Raw genomic sequence first — 18026 nt, forward strand, 5'->3', positions numbered from 1 at the left:
AAAGGCGAGCTTCCTCTTTACAATGGGCTGAATTTTCCCCCCATTGGGGGGTTGTGCGGGGGCAGGTGGGAGCGAGCGTGGACCTGATCGGGTGTGCACCGTCATTTTATGTGGGCGGGCCAATTAAGGCCCACCCAACCTGTAAGCGTTGTGTGCTCCCTGTGTGGGTGGCGGGGGGTGGGATCCCCTGAGTCGGGGCCTGTGCTCTTTCGTGCATGCATGCAAAAGAGTGCAGAAATCTCCCTGAGGCACAGAGGTGCCTCAGAGAGATTAGTTTAAGTTCTGGAAAATTTAATAAAGGTGAAAAAAATTTTTAAGGACATGCCCCCTCATGTGAAACTGTCACATGAGCTGGGACATGTCCATTAATTTTTTCAGCATTTTTTATTTAATTAATAAACACTTCATGAAACCTCATCCCACCCGTGGATGAGGTTTCATGAAAAATACGAAGGCCGCCTGGGCTCTTCGCCTGCCCGCCAACCTTAAGGTTGGATGGGCAGCATTCTTAACAACTTTAATTACTTTCTTAATGGCCCCAATAGGCCTTTGACACGTTGGCTACGCGCCCGCCGAACTGGCAATCTAAATGACGCGCGGTGACATCGGGATGCCCGCCTGACATCACCACGTGTCATTTTACGCGTTGGCGAGCGGGCCCCGCACTTGCTTGCCGACGGGAAAATTCTTCCCAATAAGGTTAGCTGGGAAAAATAAAATTACATGACTAAGCCTCTGTAAAATATCTTCGGATGTTTATTATGTTCTGAAGGTGCTATATAAATGCAAACTGTTGTTATGTTGTAGGGACTCTTTTCCCTAGAAAAGAGAAGATTGAGATAGAGGCCTTTAAGATTATGCAGAAGTTTGATAAGGTAGACATAGAAAAAATGTTTCCAATTGTGAGGAGGTCCAAAAGTTGTAAATATAGGATAGTCCCTAATAAATTGAATATGGAATTCAGGAGAAACTTCTTTTCCCAGAGAGCAATTAGAATGTGGAACTCATTTCCACATGGAGTCGTTACACAAATAACATAGATGTATTTAAGTGGAAGCTAGATAAGAACATGATGGAGAAAGGAACAGAAGGTTATGCTGGCAGGGTTAGTTTTCTATTACTGGACTTGGCTGCGATGTTACTGCAATTGAATGGTCTGCAGATATTTGCTTTCTAGGCTTGCACATGAAGACAGGTTGCTTGGGTGAGACATTAGAGGGTCACCAATACCTATGCTTTAGCAGCATGAACTGGCCTTGTTAAGGAAGGAAGACGATGACAGCAAACATATGCGGTACAAAAGCACACGTTTGATCGAGTCACTTTATAATTGCTTCATCTAAGTTCTTGCTGCCTCTCTTTGGCCTTAAGTGGAATGACAGAGAGTGTTTGTTTGGTCCAGTAATGTCTCTATTTTTAAATTCTCATCGTTGTTCACAGATCCCTTGATGGCCTTATCCTCCCATACATCTGTAGCCACCTCTGGCCCCGCCAGGCATCTGCACCCTCCAATTTTGTCCTTGTGCACATTTTCAATTTTGTTCGTGTGCCAAGGCCCTAAACTCTGGAAATTCTTCACTAAACCTGATTGCACCTCTCCTCCTTTAAGACGTTCTGTAAAACCTATCTTTTTGAACCCAGCCCTTGGTCACCTGTCTAAATACCACCTTATGTGGCTCATATTTTTTCTTGACAATGTTCTCGTAAACCACCTTGGGATATTTTGGCACATTTAACAGTAAAGTTCTTGTTGTTATTCTGCCTGTGCAATTAACTGCTGCAGATGATGGTCAGCTAGGTCACAGCTACGGTCTGCTCAGTTGAGAATAGCCCATGTGTTGCATGGTGGGCCATTGGTAAAATCTGAATGGGTTCGTCTTGCATGAATGTTGATCATTCAGAATTCCTCATGCCCACTCTGGGGTAAATCTGGACTTTGTGTGAGGATGCACAATGGGTGATAGTGAGTCTGTAGCCTGTTGAGTTCAATGGAAATAACAATGGGGAGAGATATAAAACTTCTAATGTCCCTCTTATCGTGAGGGTAGAATGGGTTATTTCAAGTAGGTGAGTAAAGGTGTCCTCCAATCATACATAGCACCTGTTTCCTGGGGGCCAGATCACTGGAGCTCATGATATGGCCCAATTGGGATTGGATGAGCTACATTGTATTTGTCTTGTCAATCAGGGAATTCTAGAGAAGTCCCAACCCAACCTTTGGACCATGTTGAGTTGACCAAAAATGTTTGAAGTTTGGAACAAGCCTCTTTCCCTTTACTGCTTGGGTAGGGAATTTATTACCCCATGGCAATATGAATAACCTCTTAACTCAGAGTCGGAACTGAAATCACCCAGAATCATAAAAACCAACAAGTTGAGTTTATATTGAACATTTCATCTCTGTATACCATTAACTCCAACCTTGTTGGTCAGCTTGCTCTTAGTTGGTAGTGATCTCACATCTGAATCATGGAATCATAGAATGATACAGCACAGGAGGAGGCCATTTGGCTCATCATGCCTGTGCCTTTGAAAGACTCCCACTCCTCTGTTCTTCCTGCACAGCCTTGTAGATTTTTCCTTTTTTTTCTTTATTTTTTCATGGGATATGGGCGTTGCTGGCAAGGTCAGCATTTGTTGCCCATCCCTAATTGCCCTTGAACTGAGCAGCTTGCTAGGCCGTTTCAGAGGGCAGTTAAGAGTCAACCACATTACTGTGGATCTGGAGTCACATGTAGGCCAGACCGGGTAAGGACGGCAGATTTCCTTTCCTTAATGACACTAGTGAACCAGATGTGCTTTTATGACAATCGATGACAGTTGTCATGGTCACCATTATGGAGACTAGGGGCAGAATTTTGCCCTTGGTGGGCTGGCCCTGCCCCCAAATTGCTGAGGGGAAAATCCTGGCCTAGCTTTCAGTTCCAGATTTATTAACTGAATTTAAATTCCACCAGCTGCTGTGGTCAGATTTGAACCCATGTTCCCCAAAGCATTGGCCTGGACCTCAGGATTACCACTCAGTAACCATCTCCCCTTTGTGGTTATACATCCAAGAGCATGGATTCAGCACCATGTGGGCTCAACCCCTGCTCCAGCACATCCTTAGGCTGATATTTCACTGCAGCACAGAGAAAGTGCTGCACTGTTGGAGCTGCCATCTTTTGGATGAGATATTATACCTGGAGCTCAGGTGGATGTTCTATAATACTATTCAACGCATAACATCCAACTCAACATTTTACCCCCAACAAACATTGCTATCAGTTTTCATCTCGATGCTGTTTACAATTGTGATTAACAAGATTCTTTAGCTTGAATGCCTTGCAGAAGACCTTCAAACATTTTTACAGACATGTTTCAGGCAGGATTCCCATCATATTCAACTAGTGAGGAACTTACTTTTGATTTAAGTCTGAAGGAAATCACTGCAGGCCTGAATTCTCATTGTGTTGCAGTTCGCATTGCTTTTATAATCTCCTCTGCAGTGTTAGGAAGATTGCCCTTATTTTTAAATCTATCTCTCCGATCAATTTATCAGGAGAAAGATGTGGAAGATTGCCCTGAGCAGCTCAAGTTTGGCCATTTCCCATTATTTTGAAGAATTCCTTACTGCCCTTTTCACTCCATTAAACTCTCACTCGCACACTTGTGTTGGCGCAAAGTGGCTTTGGATTTGATGTTAATGTGAAAGTGACAGCAAATGTAGAGGATTTTTGAGCCCTGAGCTTTGAGAACCCCTTTTAGACCACCTTGTACTGGCTTCAGCTGACTTCCACACTGTTCAGAGCATTATCAGGCTTTGTGGATTTAATATTCAGAAACAAATTTGAGGATGGCATTTTATGACCAGTTTTAGAAATTCAATAGATTAATATGTCATGAGTGACAATTTGAACTTTACCATTTATTAGTTTCAGAAATTAAAGTCATCATTAAAGGCATTAAAAACATTGTTATCATTCTGTTAGATTGTACAGTCATTTCTTTACCATTTATTAGGCTCAGAAATTAACAGTGACTACTGTATAACCGAATAATAACAATGCTGTTAATGTCTTTAATGATGGCTTTAATTCCTGCAGCTAAAAACCGGTAACAGCTTAATTATGTGGCACAAATGATGTTGCAAATGTGTTTCATGTTGAATAAATCTAATAAAAATAAAGATGCCTGATCCCGTCTGATCTTGGGAGCAGAATTAGACTTGGTAATGTGAGACTGATGGCAGCCTTCTGTCTTGTAAGATGATGGCCTTAGATGTGAGACTGCCTGGGTTTAATAGGTGCCAGCCTATGAGGTGAGGTGGGGGATCACTCTGGGAGGAAGAATTCAATTCAAGGCTCAATGAAGAGTGCAGGAGGGCATGCCAGGAGCAGCAGCGGGCACACTGAAAAATAAGGTGTCAACTTGGTGAAGCTACAACACAGGACTACTTGCATGCCAAACAGCATAAGCAGCAAATAGTAGACAGAGCTAAGCGATCCCAACACCAACAGATCAGACCTAAGTTCTGCAGTCCTGCCACATCCAGTTGTGAATGGCAAAGGACAATTAAACAACTAACTGGAGGAGGTGGCGCCACAAATAACCCTGTACTCAATGATGGGAGAGCCCTGCACATTAGTGCAAAAGAGAAGGCTGAAGCATTTGCAGCAATCTTCAGACAGAAGTGCCGAGTGGATGATCAATCTCATCCTCCTCCAGACATCCCCAGCATTCAGATGCCAGTCTTCAGCCAATTCGATTCACTCCATGTGATATCAAGAAACGGCTGAAAGCACTGGATACTGCAAAGGCTATGGGCTCTGATAATATTCCAGCAATAGTACTGAAGAATTATGCTCCAGAACTTGCCCTTCTCATAAGCAAGCTGTTTCAGTATAGCTACAACACTGGCATCTACCCAACAATGTGGAAAATTGTCCAGGTATGTCCTGTCCATAAAAAGCAGGACAAATCCAATCCAGCCAACTGCTGCCCCATTGATCTACACTCGATCATTAGCAAAGTGATGGAAGGGGTTATCAACAGTGCTATCAAGTGGCACCTACTCAGCAATAACCTGCTCAATGATGCTCAGTTTGGGCTCTGCCAGGGCTCAGGTCCTGACCTCATTTCAGCCTTGGTCCAAACTTGACAAGAGAACTGAGCTAAAGAGGTGATGTGAGAGTGACTGCCCTTGACATCAATGCCATATTTGACCGGCTTGGCATCAAGGAGCCTTAGCAAAACTGAAGTCAATGGGAATCAGAGGTAAAACTCACTACTGTTTGGGGTCATACTGAGCACAAAGGAAAATGGTTGTGGTTGTTGGAGGTCAATCACCTCAGTCCCAGGATATTGCAGTTCTTTAGACTAGTGTCCAATCATCTTCAGCTGCTTCATCAATGAACTTCCGTCCATCATAATGTCAGAAGTGGGGATGTTTGCTGATGATTGCACAATCTTCAGCACCATTCGCGATTCCTCAGCTACTGAAGCAGTCCATGTCCACATGGAGCAAGACCTGGACAGCATTCAGGCTTGGGCTGATAAGTGGCAAGTAACAGGCAAGTGCCAGGCAATGACCATCTCTGACAAGAGAGAATCTAACCACCTCTCTTTGACATTCAATGGCATTACCATTGCTGAATCCCCATCTATCAACATTCTGGTGGTTAACATTGACCAGAAGCTGAACTGGACTAGCCATATAAATACTGTGGCTACAAGCGCAGGTCAGAGGCTGGGAATTCTGCAGTGAGTACCCCACCTCCTGACTCCCCAAAGCCTGTCCACCATCTACAAGGCACAAGTCAGGATTGTGATGGAATATTCTTCACTTGCCTGGGTGAGTACAGCTCCAACAACACTCAAGAAACTTTACACTATCCAGGACAATGCAGCCCGATTGATTGGCACACCATCCACCACCTTAAACATTCAGTCCCTCCACCATTGATGCACTATGGCAGCAGTGTGTATTATCTACAAATGCAATGCAGCAACTCACAAAGGGTCCTTTGACAGTACCTTCCAAACTTGTGACCTCTACCACCTCGAAGGACAAGGGCAGCAGATGCATGGGAACACCACCACCTGCAAGTTCCCCTCCAAGCCACTCACTGTCCTGACTTGGAAATATATTGTCATCTCTCACTGTCACTGGATCAAAATCCTGGAACTCTCATTCTAACAGCACTGTGGGTGTGCCTACACCACATGGACTGCAACAGTTCAAGAAGGCAGTTCATCATCACCTTCTCAAGAACAATTAGGGATGGGCAATAAATGCTGGCCTAGCCAGCGACGCCAACATCCTGTGAACGAATATTAAAAAATTAGGCCAGTTATGGGCTCAGGATCATGATGTGGAATCACCCTGCGCCTGGCCTTGTTAAGTTAGGCGGAACACAAACTTCATGCAGCCTGCTTATCCACATGATGGCAGCATGCAGCCCAGTGTGAAATGCATTCCTGCTTGGCTGCACATTCAGCAGTGGATCCAGGTGTGTATGTGTGTCCAGCTAGCCTGGACCTCTTAAAATCAGCCTGCCCTTCTTAAGGGAGGCTACATTAAGGATACTGGAGCTGGTGGGACACTTTCAGGGAGGCTTTGCTGGAAGGAAGAAGAATGGTAATGGCAACAAGCTGAGAGAGGGTTCCCAGGTTCTCGGATATGGCATTGGGAAGCTTACTCCAGTAGGTCGAGTGTGAAATGGCTGTGGGGCACTCGGAGTCAGTGGGGAAGTGAGACCCCGCCATCCGAAAATTTCAGGCCTATGAATCCAGAAACTTTTCCACACTCCTCCAATATCAGTCACCAGAGTATTTCCACTCACTGTGCAGCAGAAAAGGAAGTCAAAGACACCTCACCTGCATGTCCCATGGTGGCTCCTTTAAGTAGCGTTAGTATGGGGTGGGAAGTCCCTTTCATGCATCTGAACGCATGTTTAGCTGGTTGTGATTAAGAGAGGGTATTAACAGGACCTGCAAGTTCCAAAATGGCAGTTTGCACACTAAATCACCCTTAGACATTGTTTTACGTCATAATCTGCGTACCTTGCAAGCTGCTGGCATATGGACATTCCCATTACAGGCAGAGTGCACCAAGCTGCAAGTGCCTGGAAAAAGCCTGGTCAACATTTTTAAAGATTGGGGCCCCTGTAGTGCTGAGACCATGGAGCTGAAATTAGCAGCCTCTGGCTTTCCACCTCTCTTCTGCACCCAGATGGCCTCAGAGAGGGAGCATACAATGTCTGCATGTCACTTTAACCCTTCGCGATACGGTGGGCCTCACAAAGGGCAGAATGTCCTATAGATATAAGTCATAGCATTATAATACACTAACACTTTTATTCTTTTTATTGCATCTTATATTTGAATTTCTTGGTTGTGCTCCCTTTAAAAGAAAAATGAGAACTGGAGTGGGCACTCGGAGGAGGGCGGGTGGGGGGATGGTGTGGGGGTGGGAGTGTGGAGTGTGGGTGATAGGGATTGGTTTCTGTTGATGACACTGGGGCAACCCAGTATAATCCTTATTAAATGTCTAGATAAAGACATGCTCCCAAAGAGTGCAATTTGAATCCAACCTTAAGGGGATGAACTAGAAGGCTATCATCTCAATCAGTAGATGGATTAGTTTTCTGTTATAACACTGGCAAAGTATATCTGACAGCCATGTACCTGTCTTATCTCTTGCATTTGTAGTATTTAGCGTTTTAATCTTCCCTTTACTTTAATGCTAAGCCATTGAGTCTGGTCCTTAGAAAAGGTTGATGCCTCACTGTTCTCCTGACAGCAGTCAGATTATGCCAGCCACTGTAGGAGTTTGCTTGCACAGTTAGAATTTCTAGCTTTAGATCTGGAAGGTATCTAGAGTTATTTTAATCCCAGATATATGAATATAGAATCATGGAATTACACAGCACAGTAGGAGGCCATTCAGCCCATCATACCTGTGATAGCTCCTTGAAAAAGCAATCCAATTAGTCCCACTCCTATGCCCTTTTCCTATATCCCTGTAAATTCTTCCCCTTTGAATCTGTTTCGAAAGTTACTATTGAATTAGTTTCTACAACTCAATGCATAAGAACATGTACATATACAAAACTGAAGGACAGAGAAAAACCAGCTGGCAAGCCTGTCGGAGAAATGGCTGTATAACCACCGGACTATGTAAACTAAATAACTGACTCAATAGTTGGAACTCAAATTGCTCTGACTCACTGATTCAATTAATGACCATCCATAATCCACAGAATGAAGGAGAGAGAGCCCTACTATTCAAAAATTGCAGGAATGTCTGTCTGTCACCCACAGCCCATCAGTGTTACCGAGCAAGGCTTTAATGACTGCATTTTTTAACACTTAATTTCAACATATTAAAGATGAGGAATAAAAGTTATTTGACTAACACTCAGTATTAATCCAATTGGGTCGGTTCCCTTTCTACTAGCTCAGTACTGCGCTGTCAGGGCTGACCTGGATTTTGTGTTTAATTCTCTGGAGTAGGACTCGAACCCTCAGAATTCAGGGAAAAGTGAGCCACCACTGACATTTAGTGTTTTCACCCATTTGGACAGGACCCAAATGATTGCTGCAACTGGATGATTCCTACATCTGAAGGGTAGTTGAGTAACATCTGCTAAATTGGAGTTTTAACTTCTAACCATTCTCTTAATGCTGTTTCACAACTTGTCCTTATTGAGATGAAGTGATTCTGTGTAATGTACAGGCAGCTTCAGTTTGAGCAGTGAACACTGATACACTGTTTGAATTCCAACCCAAACTTTGGCTCAAACTACTGGTTCAGTTACATAGAAAAGAAAAGCTTGGCTACCTCCTTCTCAGCATACATATGTAACCTAAATAAGTTTTGTCAAGCAAGGTCTCTAAATAGGCTTTCCAACCCTTTAAAATTAACCTGGGGTCTCCAGGAATCGAAGATTAATCTCCTTGACACTGAATAAGGCATAAAAATGTTTTAAAAAAGTTTTCTTAGAACACTTTCATTTACTAATTATAAAAATATTGGAGACTGGGGAAAGAAGCTATTTTACTGACTGTCACATTAAGTCCGACTGGCTAAGCTAGAATCCGTTCCTTTCCAATCGGCTGTGGGAAGGCAATGGTGTCCCAAGGATGGACCAATGGCAGAAGCGAGGGGGTGGGGTGGTTCGAGGCAGAAGATCATGTGATGAAAGCCCCAGGAAGACACAACCCAGGGTTAACAGCTCTGTTTCCCAAGGCATTTATGCATATTCTGAGACTCAGAATGCGACAACTTGCTCCAGTATATTAAGATCACTGCTCTTGAACTTTCTGTGAGAAAGTGGTCTAAATAGACAATTCCAGGCACTTTGTAAATCTCTGAGGTCATTTGGAGGTTAATTTTCGCTGCTTGTAAATTACTGGCTCCTTGCCAGAAGAACCCAGCATTAAAGACTGATTTTCTTTCTTTTTGTTCAGGTTGTGTAGAATCTAGGTAGTGGAAATATGAAACTCCCTTTCCCAAAAGATTGTTGAAGTTAGGGGTCATTTGACAAATTTCAAACTGAGATGGATAAATTTTTGTTTGGCAAGGGCGTTCAGGATTATGGAACCGAAAGCGAATATATGGGCCTGAATTTTTCCTGCGTTTGGGCAGGCTCGGCGGGAGCAGGCAGAGGACAGTTCCGGAGCTGACCACCGCCCGCGATCACTGTACACGCGCGCAAAAGAGTGCTACAGCCTCCCTGAGGCACGGAGCTGCCTCAAGGAGATTGAAGCGCTTTTTAAAGAAATTATTAAAAACATTAAAAATTTAATGAAACATGCCCCCTTATGTGACTGTGTCACATGAGGTGGGACATGTTTTGATTTTTCAAAAAAAGTTTTTATTCAATTTGTAAAAGCTTTAGGAAACCTCATCCCGCTCGTGGATGAGGTTTCCTAAAAACTGTGAAAGCCACTTGGCCTTTTCGCCTGCCCGCCAACTGTTAGGTTGGACGGGTAGCATAAATTTGGAGTTAATTAGCTCGTTAATGGACTTAATAGGCCTTTCAATTATCGGCGGGCGCGTAGCCGACTCCAGCGCGTGCACGCCCGCCGAACGAAATATTGCAAGACAGTGCGATGACATCGGGACGCGCGCCTGACGTCATCGCGCCTCATCTTACATTCCAGCGAGTCAGGCCCACCCCCGCATGCCGAATGTAAAATCCTGGCCATGGAGTTAAGGTGCAGATCAACCATAATCTGATTGAATGGTGAAACAGGTTCGAGGGGTTGAATGGCTTGCCCCGCCCTGATATTCCCGTAGCTAAGTGCTACACCTTGAGGTGTTATGTCTGCAGTGTGACTTGTGCACTAAATGTATGTGAGATATTAGAATTAATATAACCAAGTAAAATTGAAAATTGAATATTTTCTGTTTTTAGTTTTGGGCCCTCAGATGTCAAGCAAATACACAGTTCATCCATTAATCTGGACATTAAAAAACCAGATGCCTTTGGCAACACAGCAAACACTCCCCCTACACCCAAGACAGCAGGAGGCAGCAACTGGACTCCAAGTACAACCCAATGGAACACCAGCACAAGCAGTGGGAAACATGTAGAGGTTACTTTCTCTCTCCATAATCCAGGTAGCGCAACGATTTCCACACCTTCTGCCTCCCCCGCCAGAGAGGTATTCAGTGGAGATGCCAAAACCTTCCATCCCACACAGGAGAAGAGAGTGCTCAAACCAAGTGCGGAACTGTTGGCGGGAGCCAAGAATGGATTGCAATCTCCAAGTCCAACGGATAAGAATCCTCCCAGAGTGTCTCCTTTTGAGAAGAACAAGGGAAGTCCTCAAGCTCCTGGGAGCAGCCCTGCTTTAGACAGGGTCACGGAGGAGTTGCCAGGGAGGCAGAGCTGGGTCCAAGGCAAATTAAGCACCGTGACAGGTCAGTATATTCCTGCAAAAAAATTCTACTGCCAGCAACCCCACCTCAGTTAATTCTCTCTGCATTCTCACAGTGATAAGGTACTATTCATTATGCAATGAGTACAAATTATAACAGAAAGTCGATTTGATAATAGAGCTAATCTGCACATGGAAATTGGCATATTTTGGTAATATTTCTTAAAGCAAAATGTCTACACCTTTGATCTTCAACAAGAGAATCATTGGGGAAGCTATTTATTAATAAATCTAATTTTCATACTTGAATTCCTCTTTTAATGAATGCAGTTCAGATTTTATAGGGTATGCCTAGTGTTTATTTTGTAATTAGGCAATGATAATTAGGCTACATATTTAACTCAAAGCAATGCTATGTCACAGGATTAAAGGAAAAATTAGTGGGCCTGATTGCTTTTGCATTGTTACTCATGTTGAATGAAGATCAAGTCAGTTACTAAGGAAACCTCGGTACCAGTAAAAGGCTCAGGCAACAACAACACTGCATTTAAAGAGCACTTTAACATAGTAAAACTTCCCAAGGTGCTTCAGAGGTACAATTATCAAACAAAAATTGACACCGAACCACATGAGGAGATACTGGAACAAGTGAGCTAGCATTTAAGGAGCAGCTTGAAGAAGGAAAGATAGCAGAGTGGTTTTGGGATGGAATTCCAGAAGGAGGGCCCAGAAAGTTGAAAGCATGGTCACCAATGGTGGGTGATTAAAATTAGGGAGATGCAAAAGGTTGGACTTGGAGGGGCATAGAAATCTCAAAACATTGTAGGACTAGAGGAGATTACAGTGATAGGGAAGGGGTGGGGAGGGGGGTGGTGGAGTGGGGGTGAGGCGGAAGAGAAATTTGGAAAAAAGAATGATATGTTAAAAATTTGTCAACCCATACTACTCCATTCTAGCACGATTCATAGGAATAGGAGGGGCAATTCAACCGCTCGCTATTGTTTTGCCATTCAATAAGATAATGGCTGCTCTGTATCTTAACTCCATCTACTTACCATGTCTCCAATATCCCTATATATCCTAAACAAAAACAGAATTACCTGGAAAAACTCAGCAGGTCTGGCAGCATCGGTGGAGAAGAAAAGAGTTGACGTTTCGAGTCCTCATGACCCTTCAGCAGAACTCTGAAGGGTCATGAGGACTCGAAACGTCAATCCTTTTCTTCTCCGCCGATGCTGCCAGACCTGCTGAGTTTTTCCAGGTAATTCTGTTTTTGTTTTGGATTTCCAGCATCCACAGTAGTTTTTTGTTTTTATCCCTATATATCCTGCTATCCTACTAGGTTGAGGTGAGGCTGATTGTCTTTGACATCAAGGCAGCATTTGACCAAGTGTGAAATTAAGGAACCTTGGAAAAATTGAACTCAATGAGAATCAGGAGGAAAATTCTCTACTGGTTGGAGTCATACCTAGCACAAAGAAAGATGTCTGTAGCTGTTGGAATCAATGGTTACAGCACAAAAGGTGACATTTGGCTCATCATGTCCATGCTGGCTCTCTGCAAGAGTAACTCAGCAAGTCCCGCTTTGCTGCCTTTTCCCCACAGTGCTGCATCTCTTTTCTCTTCAGATAATTATCCAATTTGATTTCGAAAGCCTTGATTGAATCTGCTACCACCACACTCTTAAACACTTGCTGCGCAAAAATTTTTCCTCATCATGCCACGAATCATCTCAGCTCCAGGACATCACTGCAGGAGTTCCTTGGGGTAGTGTCCTCGGCCTAACCATCTTCAGCTGCTTCATCAATGACCTTCCTTCTCTCATAAGGAGAAGTGGGGATGTTCGCTGATGATTGCACAACATTCAGCACCATTCACAACTCCTCAAATACTGAAGTAGTCCGTGTCCATATGTTGCAGGACCTGGACAACATTCAGCCTTGGGCTGATGAGTGGTAAGTAACGTTCTCAAGTGCCAGGCCACGACAATCTCCAATTTGAGAGATTCCAGCCATCCCCCCTTGACATTACCATTGCTGAATCCAGTGGTGGATTTACTGTGAAACAGAACATGCCATGGCGCGGGGCCCCCAAACGAAAGGGGGCCCCAAAATGCAGGACATTGAATGAACACAAGCACTCACGGTATCTAATTAATGTAGAATCTACTGAACAGAACAGAGATGATTGCGAAAGTGTATCGAGCAGTCACTCGAACTTGCTTTTACTCTGTGTAGAAAGACCCTTATTTTCCCTGTGTAATACAGGCACGAGGCAGTTAAGGCCAAATCTGTGCTGTTCTAACAAGCTACTGAATAGGCCACAATGTGTTATTCGTACATGTTGCCCGGTAGTGGTGAGGTGGGCAGGACAATTTGATTTGCCGAGATCATCCAGAAATTACACTCAATACAGGAGAGTGCAGTTTAAATTATGGAGCATTGGCCATGGATACGACCCTCAAATGGAATGCTATTGCTTCAGGTTTAATGGTACTATCAGGTTAATGGGTATATTTCCCTTTCAGTTTTATGTTGGCTTTGCTACGGGTCATTGCTCTCTCGGGTCAGCTCTGCTGCTTTCAGAGCTTCGGTAATTCGAGAGCTGTTTTTTCTTACATGTAATATATAATTCGCTAACTTTGGGGAGAAGTTAAATTTTACAAACCGACCTTGAGAATGTTCATTTTCTGCAACTGCATGTTGGAACACATTTTTTACAGGAGCTTACTGATGTTATTTTTTCCATGTTTAATACATATGTGAATCTAATAAAGGACATGAACTTGTTTTACCAAGCAGTTCAGTATGCAAACTGGATATATGTACATATAGCTATGTAGTATATGATAACTGAGCAGGTAGCCACCCACCTCCCCACAGCAACTTTCGCAATATCCTCAGGGTTATCATTGATCAGAAACTGAACTGGACCAGCCATGTAAATACTATGGCTTCAAGAGCAGTCAGCGGCTGGGAATTCTGCGATGCGTAGCTCACCTCCTTGCTTCCCAAAGCCTGTCCCCATCTACAAGTCACAAGTCAGGAATGTGATAGAATACTTTCCATTTGCTTGGATCAGTGCAGCTCCAACAACACTCAAGAAGCTCAACACCCATTCCAGAACAAAGCAAGCTGCTTGATTGGCACCCCATCCAGCACCTTCAACATTCACTCCCTCCATTGCTGGTGCACAGCGGCATCAGTGTGTACCATCTACAAGATGCACTGCAGCAACTCACCAAGGCTCTTTCAACAGCACCTTCCAAACTGGTGACCTCTACCACATACAAGGACAAGGGCATCAGATGTTTGGGAACACCACCACCTGCAAGTTCCACTCCAAGTCACACATCATCCTGACTTGGAACTATATCGCCATTCCTTCATTGTCACTGGGTCAAAATCCTGGAACTCCCTCACTTATGGCATTGTGGATGTACCTACACCACTTGGACTGCAGCAGTTCAAGAAGGTGTCTCACCATCACCTTCTCAAGGGTATTTAGGGATGGGCAATAAATGTTGGCCTTGACAGCGATGTCCACATCCCAAGAACAAATATTAAAAAAAAAACAAATTTATATCAATCCTGGTTTTGAAATTTTCAATTGACTCTAGTCTCAGCTTTTGGGTGAAAGTGTTGCAGATTTGCACTCCCCTTAGGCTGGAGAAGTCATTTCTGACATCATTCCTGAGTGGTCCAGCTCTAATAGAAAGTTATGCCCATTTGGTTCTGGACTCCCTTTCCAGGGGAAGTTATTTCTTTATTTACCCTATCAACTTCCTTAGTGTTTTATTTTGCAAAAATATGCTTTATTCATAAAATATCTAAAAGAACATTATAAAACGTTTCAAAATGGCCATCACAGAAATTGCAATGAAATTCAAATTATCACCATAAAGCATGTTGCACTCTGAGGTGCTTCAACACAGTAAAAAGAACATTACAGACATTTCAAAATGGTCATTATAGAGAGTGCAATGCTATTCAAATTATCTAGATAGATCATGTTGCACTCTGAGGTGCTTCAATACAATTGTAATACACATAATATTTACTGTATATATTCAATGTGACCCATACAGCCCGAGGGGTTCTACACAGTTCCCAGCTCTTCGGTGCATTATGGCTGAAAGGTCTTAGACCTTTCCCCATTGCGCCTTTGTGGCGGCTGCCCCAAGCTTTAGTACGTCCCTCAGCACGTAGTCCTGGACCTTGGAATGTGCCAGTCTGCAACATCCGGTCAAGAACAACTCTTTGCACTGGAAGACCAACAAGTTTCAGGCAGACCAAAGAGCGTCTCTCACCGAGTTAATGATTCTCCAGCTGTACGTGATGTTTGTCTCTGTGTGCATCCCTGGGAATAGCCCGTAGAGCACAGAGTCCTGTGTCATGGTGCTACTCGAGATGAACCTCGATAAAAACTGCTGCATATCTCCCCAGACCTTCTTTGCAAATGCACATTCCACAAGGCTTAATGATGCTATTCCACCAGTGAATGCACACATTATACAATGACTGTGGTTAAAACTGACCAGGCAATGGGAGCACATGAGGGCTGGGTGTGGGAGGACAGTTTAAATACAGTGACCAAGCACACACACTTTGGCCAATGGACTGCATGCTGTGCTCTCAGCTCAGACACACTTCTCCTCAAGCCCCCACGCACGCATGCACACACATACTTCTCCCCAACCACCCATACATGCACACACACACACACACACACACAGGTGAGATAGCCTTTTACTTCATTCCACTAATATTCTTCTCTATTATTCAAGTTAGTGAGGTATAACTTTTTCCCCCCTCCTCGTTTACTCAACTCTCACCTTCTCAGGGGGAGTCATAGAGTCACCATGACCTTGGCTCCTTTCCCCACCACAGCCACCTCGAGGGCAATGTGCGGAGGGAGGAGACTCTGGGCATGTAGGAAGGATCTGACGGGCAGGGCCTTTCTCACCACCAGCCAAGCTACGTCTTGGTGCTTGTTGGGAAGTTCTGGTGATGAGGTGTTCTGCCAAATGACTTTGACAGTCTGCTCGGGAAACCATCCGATAGGATCTACCATCTCCTTTTCCCACAGGGCCTCTAGGATGCTATGTGCTAACCACTGCCTGTTGGACTTGTGGTCAAAGGTGTTCCTCTGCATAAATTTTTCCATGAAGGACAGGTGGTACAGTACGGTCCAATACTTGGAGCGTTCCATGGCAGTGTGGCCAGACCCATCCTTCGCAACACCGGGGACAGGTAGAACCTCAGCATGTAGTGACACTTGGTGTTTGCATTCTGAAGGTCTACACACAGCTTGATGCAGCCACACACAAAGGCGGCCATTGGGTTGAGGGAGGTTGGGCACGTATTTCCCCCCTTTATGTAGAAGTTTGTACATCGTGTCCCTGTGCACACGATCCATTTTTGCAAAATGGCTTGGGTGATTGCCACAGCGCAGGAGTGAGGAATGGGCCAGATCTGCACCGCATCATCTTCTTTAATCACCTTAAACACCTCATTTAAATCATATCAATTGTCTATACTCAAGGGTATACAGCCTAGTCATACAGCTTGACTTAATAATCGAACTCTTTTAACACCAGTATCATTCTGGTGAATCTGTGCTACATCCATTCCAATGTCTATATATCCTTCCTGGGGTGCTGTGCCCAGACTGAGAGCAATATGCCAGATAGGGTCTAACCAGAGCTTTATTTCACAGTGACATGACTTCCGTCAATTTGTGTTTCAGCTTCCTTGAAATTTGCATGATGTGGTTGCATAGTTATTTGATGGGATGTTTTCTGATTGCACAAGTTCTAAACTGCTGTTACTTTATTTTTACAGCGAAGACGGCAAGAGCAAAGTTCTTTGAAGATGATTATGTTTCAGCAGACCCCAAGGAAAGCCAAGGTCATGATGACTCTACAACTCCCCCTGAGAAGGTGAGAGTTGCGTAAACAAGGAGGAGGGAAAAAGTCATACCTCACTAAGTTGAATAATATAGAAGAGTATTAGTGGAATGAAGTAAAAGGCTATCTCACGTGTGTGTGTGTGTGTGTGTGTGTGTGTGTGTGTGTGTGTGTGTGTGTGTTTTTGAGGGGAAGTGTGTCAGTGTGTGTGCTTGGTCGCTGTATTTAAACTGTCCTCCCACAGCCAGCCCTCATGTGCTCCCATTGCCTGGTCAGTTTTAACCACAGTCATTGGATAATGTGTGCATTCGCTGGTTGAATAGCATCATTAAGCTGTGTGCTTACCAAAGTCCCACTTAGGTAGCTTTAGAGAGGCTGTCTGAAGTCTTTCACTTTTTTAAATGTATCTGAAGCTGAGTTGGGTGGGATGATCCTGGAGAGTGATTGTTTGTTTGTTGCAGTGCTTTTCTTTCACTGACCTTGGTTTTATTCGCATTGAAGAGAGAAATTAGCCGTGAGTCAGTGCATATTTTACACATGATTAACTAGCAAAGTCTGATCCACAGGTTGCTAGCTAGGGTGGAAGCAGCAGAAAAGGGAAGAGAGATGTTTTAGCGGGATTGAATTTTTTTTTAATGTTTTCCAGGGGAGGTCAGCATTTGTTGGCCATTCTCAATTGCCCATGAGAAGATGGTGCTGTGTTTCTATGCACAAAGGTAGCTAGCTGACTGTGGCAACTAGCTTGTCTGCTTGTCTGTTTTCTTGCTTGTGTTTCATTTAAACTCAACGCTTCATGTTGCAGACTACCTCCAGTCAGCGAATATCAGAGGAGGACATTCAGAAGGAATTGCGGGATATCGGGAAGGAGCTGGACGTACTGGAACAGAAAGGGGTGGATCTGGAACCTCAGCTTCGGAGCTGTGAGGGAGGTAGGTGGCCTCACCTGTGTTGGTTGAGGGGGACAGGGCAGGACCTGGGTTGCCCCTTTGCCCAAGATTGGAAACTGAGATTGATTAGATTTCGTTGTGTAAGACTATTAAGAGTTAAAATACAGATCAACAATGATTGAGTTAAATGAGACATTAAATGAATATTTTGGACGGAATTATCTGATCCCATTGGATCTGACTCAGGCTCAGAAAATTTATGGCCTCCAGGAATCCTCCGAGTGCCAGAACCCTGGGAAGTCCCTGCTGCTGCTGCCTGCTATGGATCAGATGTGCTCACCAGATTGTGATCCCGAGGCTGC

The 18026-nt window shown here is 44.1% G+C and overlaps 1 protein-coding gene across 1 annotated transcript in view; it reads left to right on the plus strand.

The window, feature by feature from the left end:
• Nucleotides 1-18026, plus strand: part of micall2a (mical-like 2a) — a 105601-nt gene that overhangs the window by 62409 nt on the left and 25166 nt on the right. Inside the window, exons 8-10 of the mRNA XM_078558563.1 lie at nt 10404-10912; nt 16713-16810; nt 17580-17706. Coding sequence (XP_078414689.1) covers nt 10404-10912; nt 16713-16810; nt 17580-17706 — 734 coding nt within the window. The remainder of the gene's footprint in view (nt 1-10403; nt 10913-16712; nt 16811-17579; nt 17707-18026) is intronic.

Source organism: Cetorhinus maximus, chromosome 15, assembly GCF_964194155.1.
Source record: "Cetorhinus maximus chromosome 15, sCetMax3.hap1.1, whole genome shotgun sequence".
NCBI lineage: Eukaryota > Metazoa > Chordata > Chondrichthyes > Lamniformes > Cetorhinidae > Cetorhinus > Cetorhinus maximus.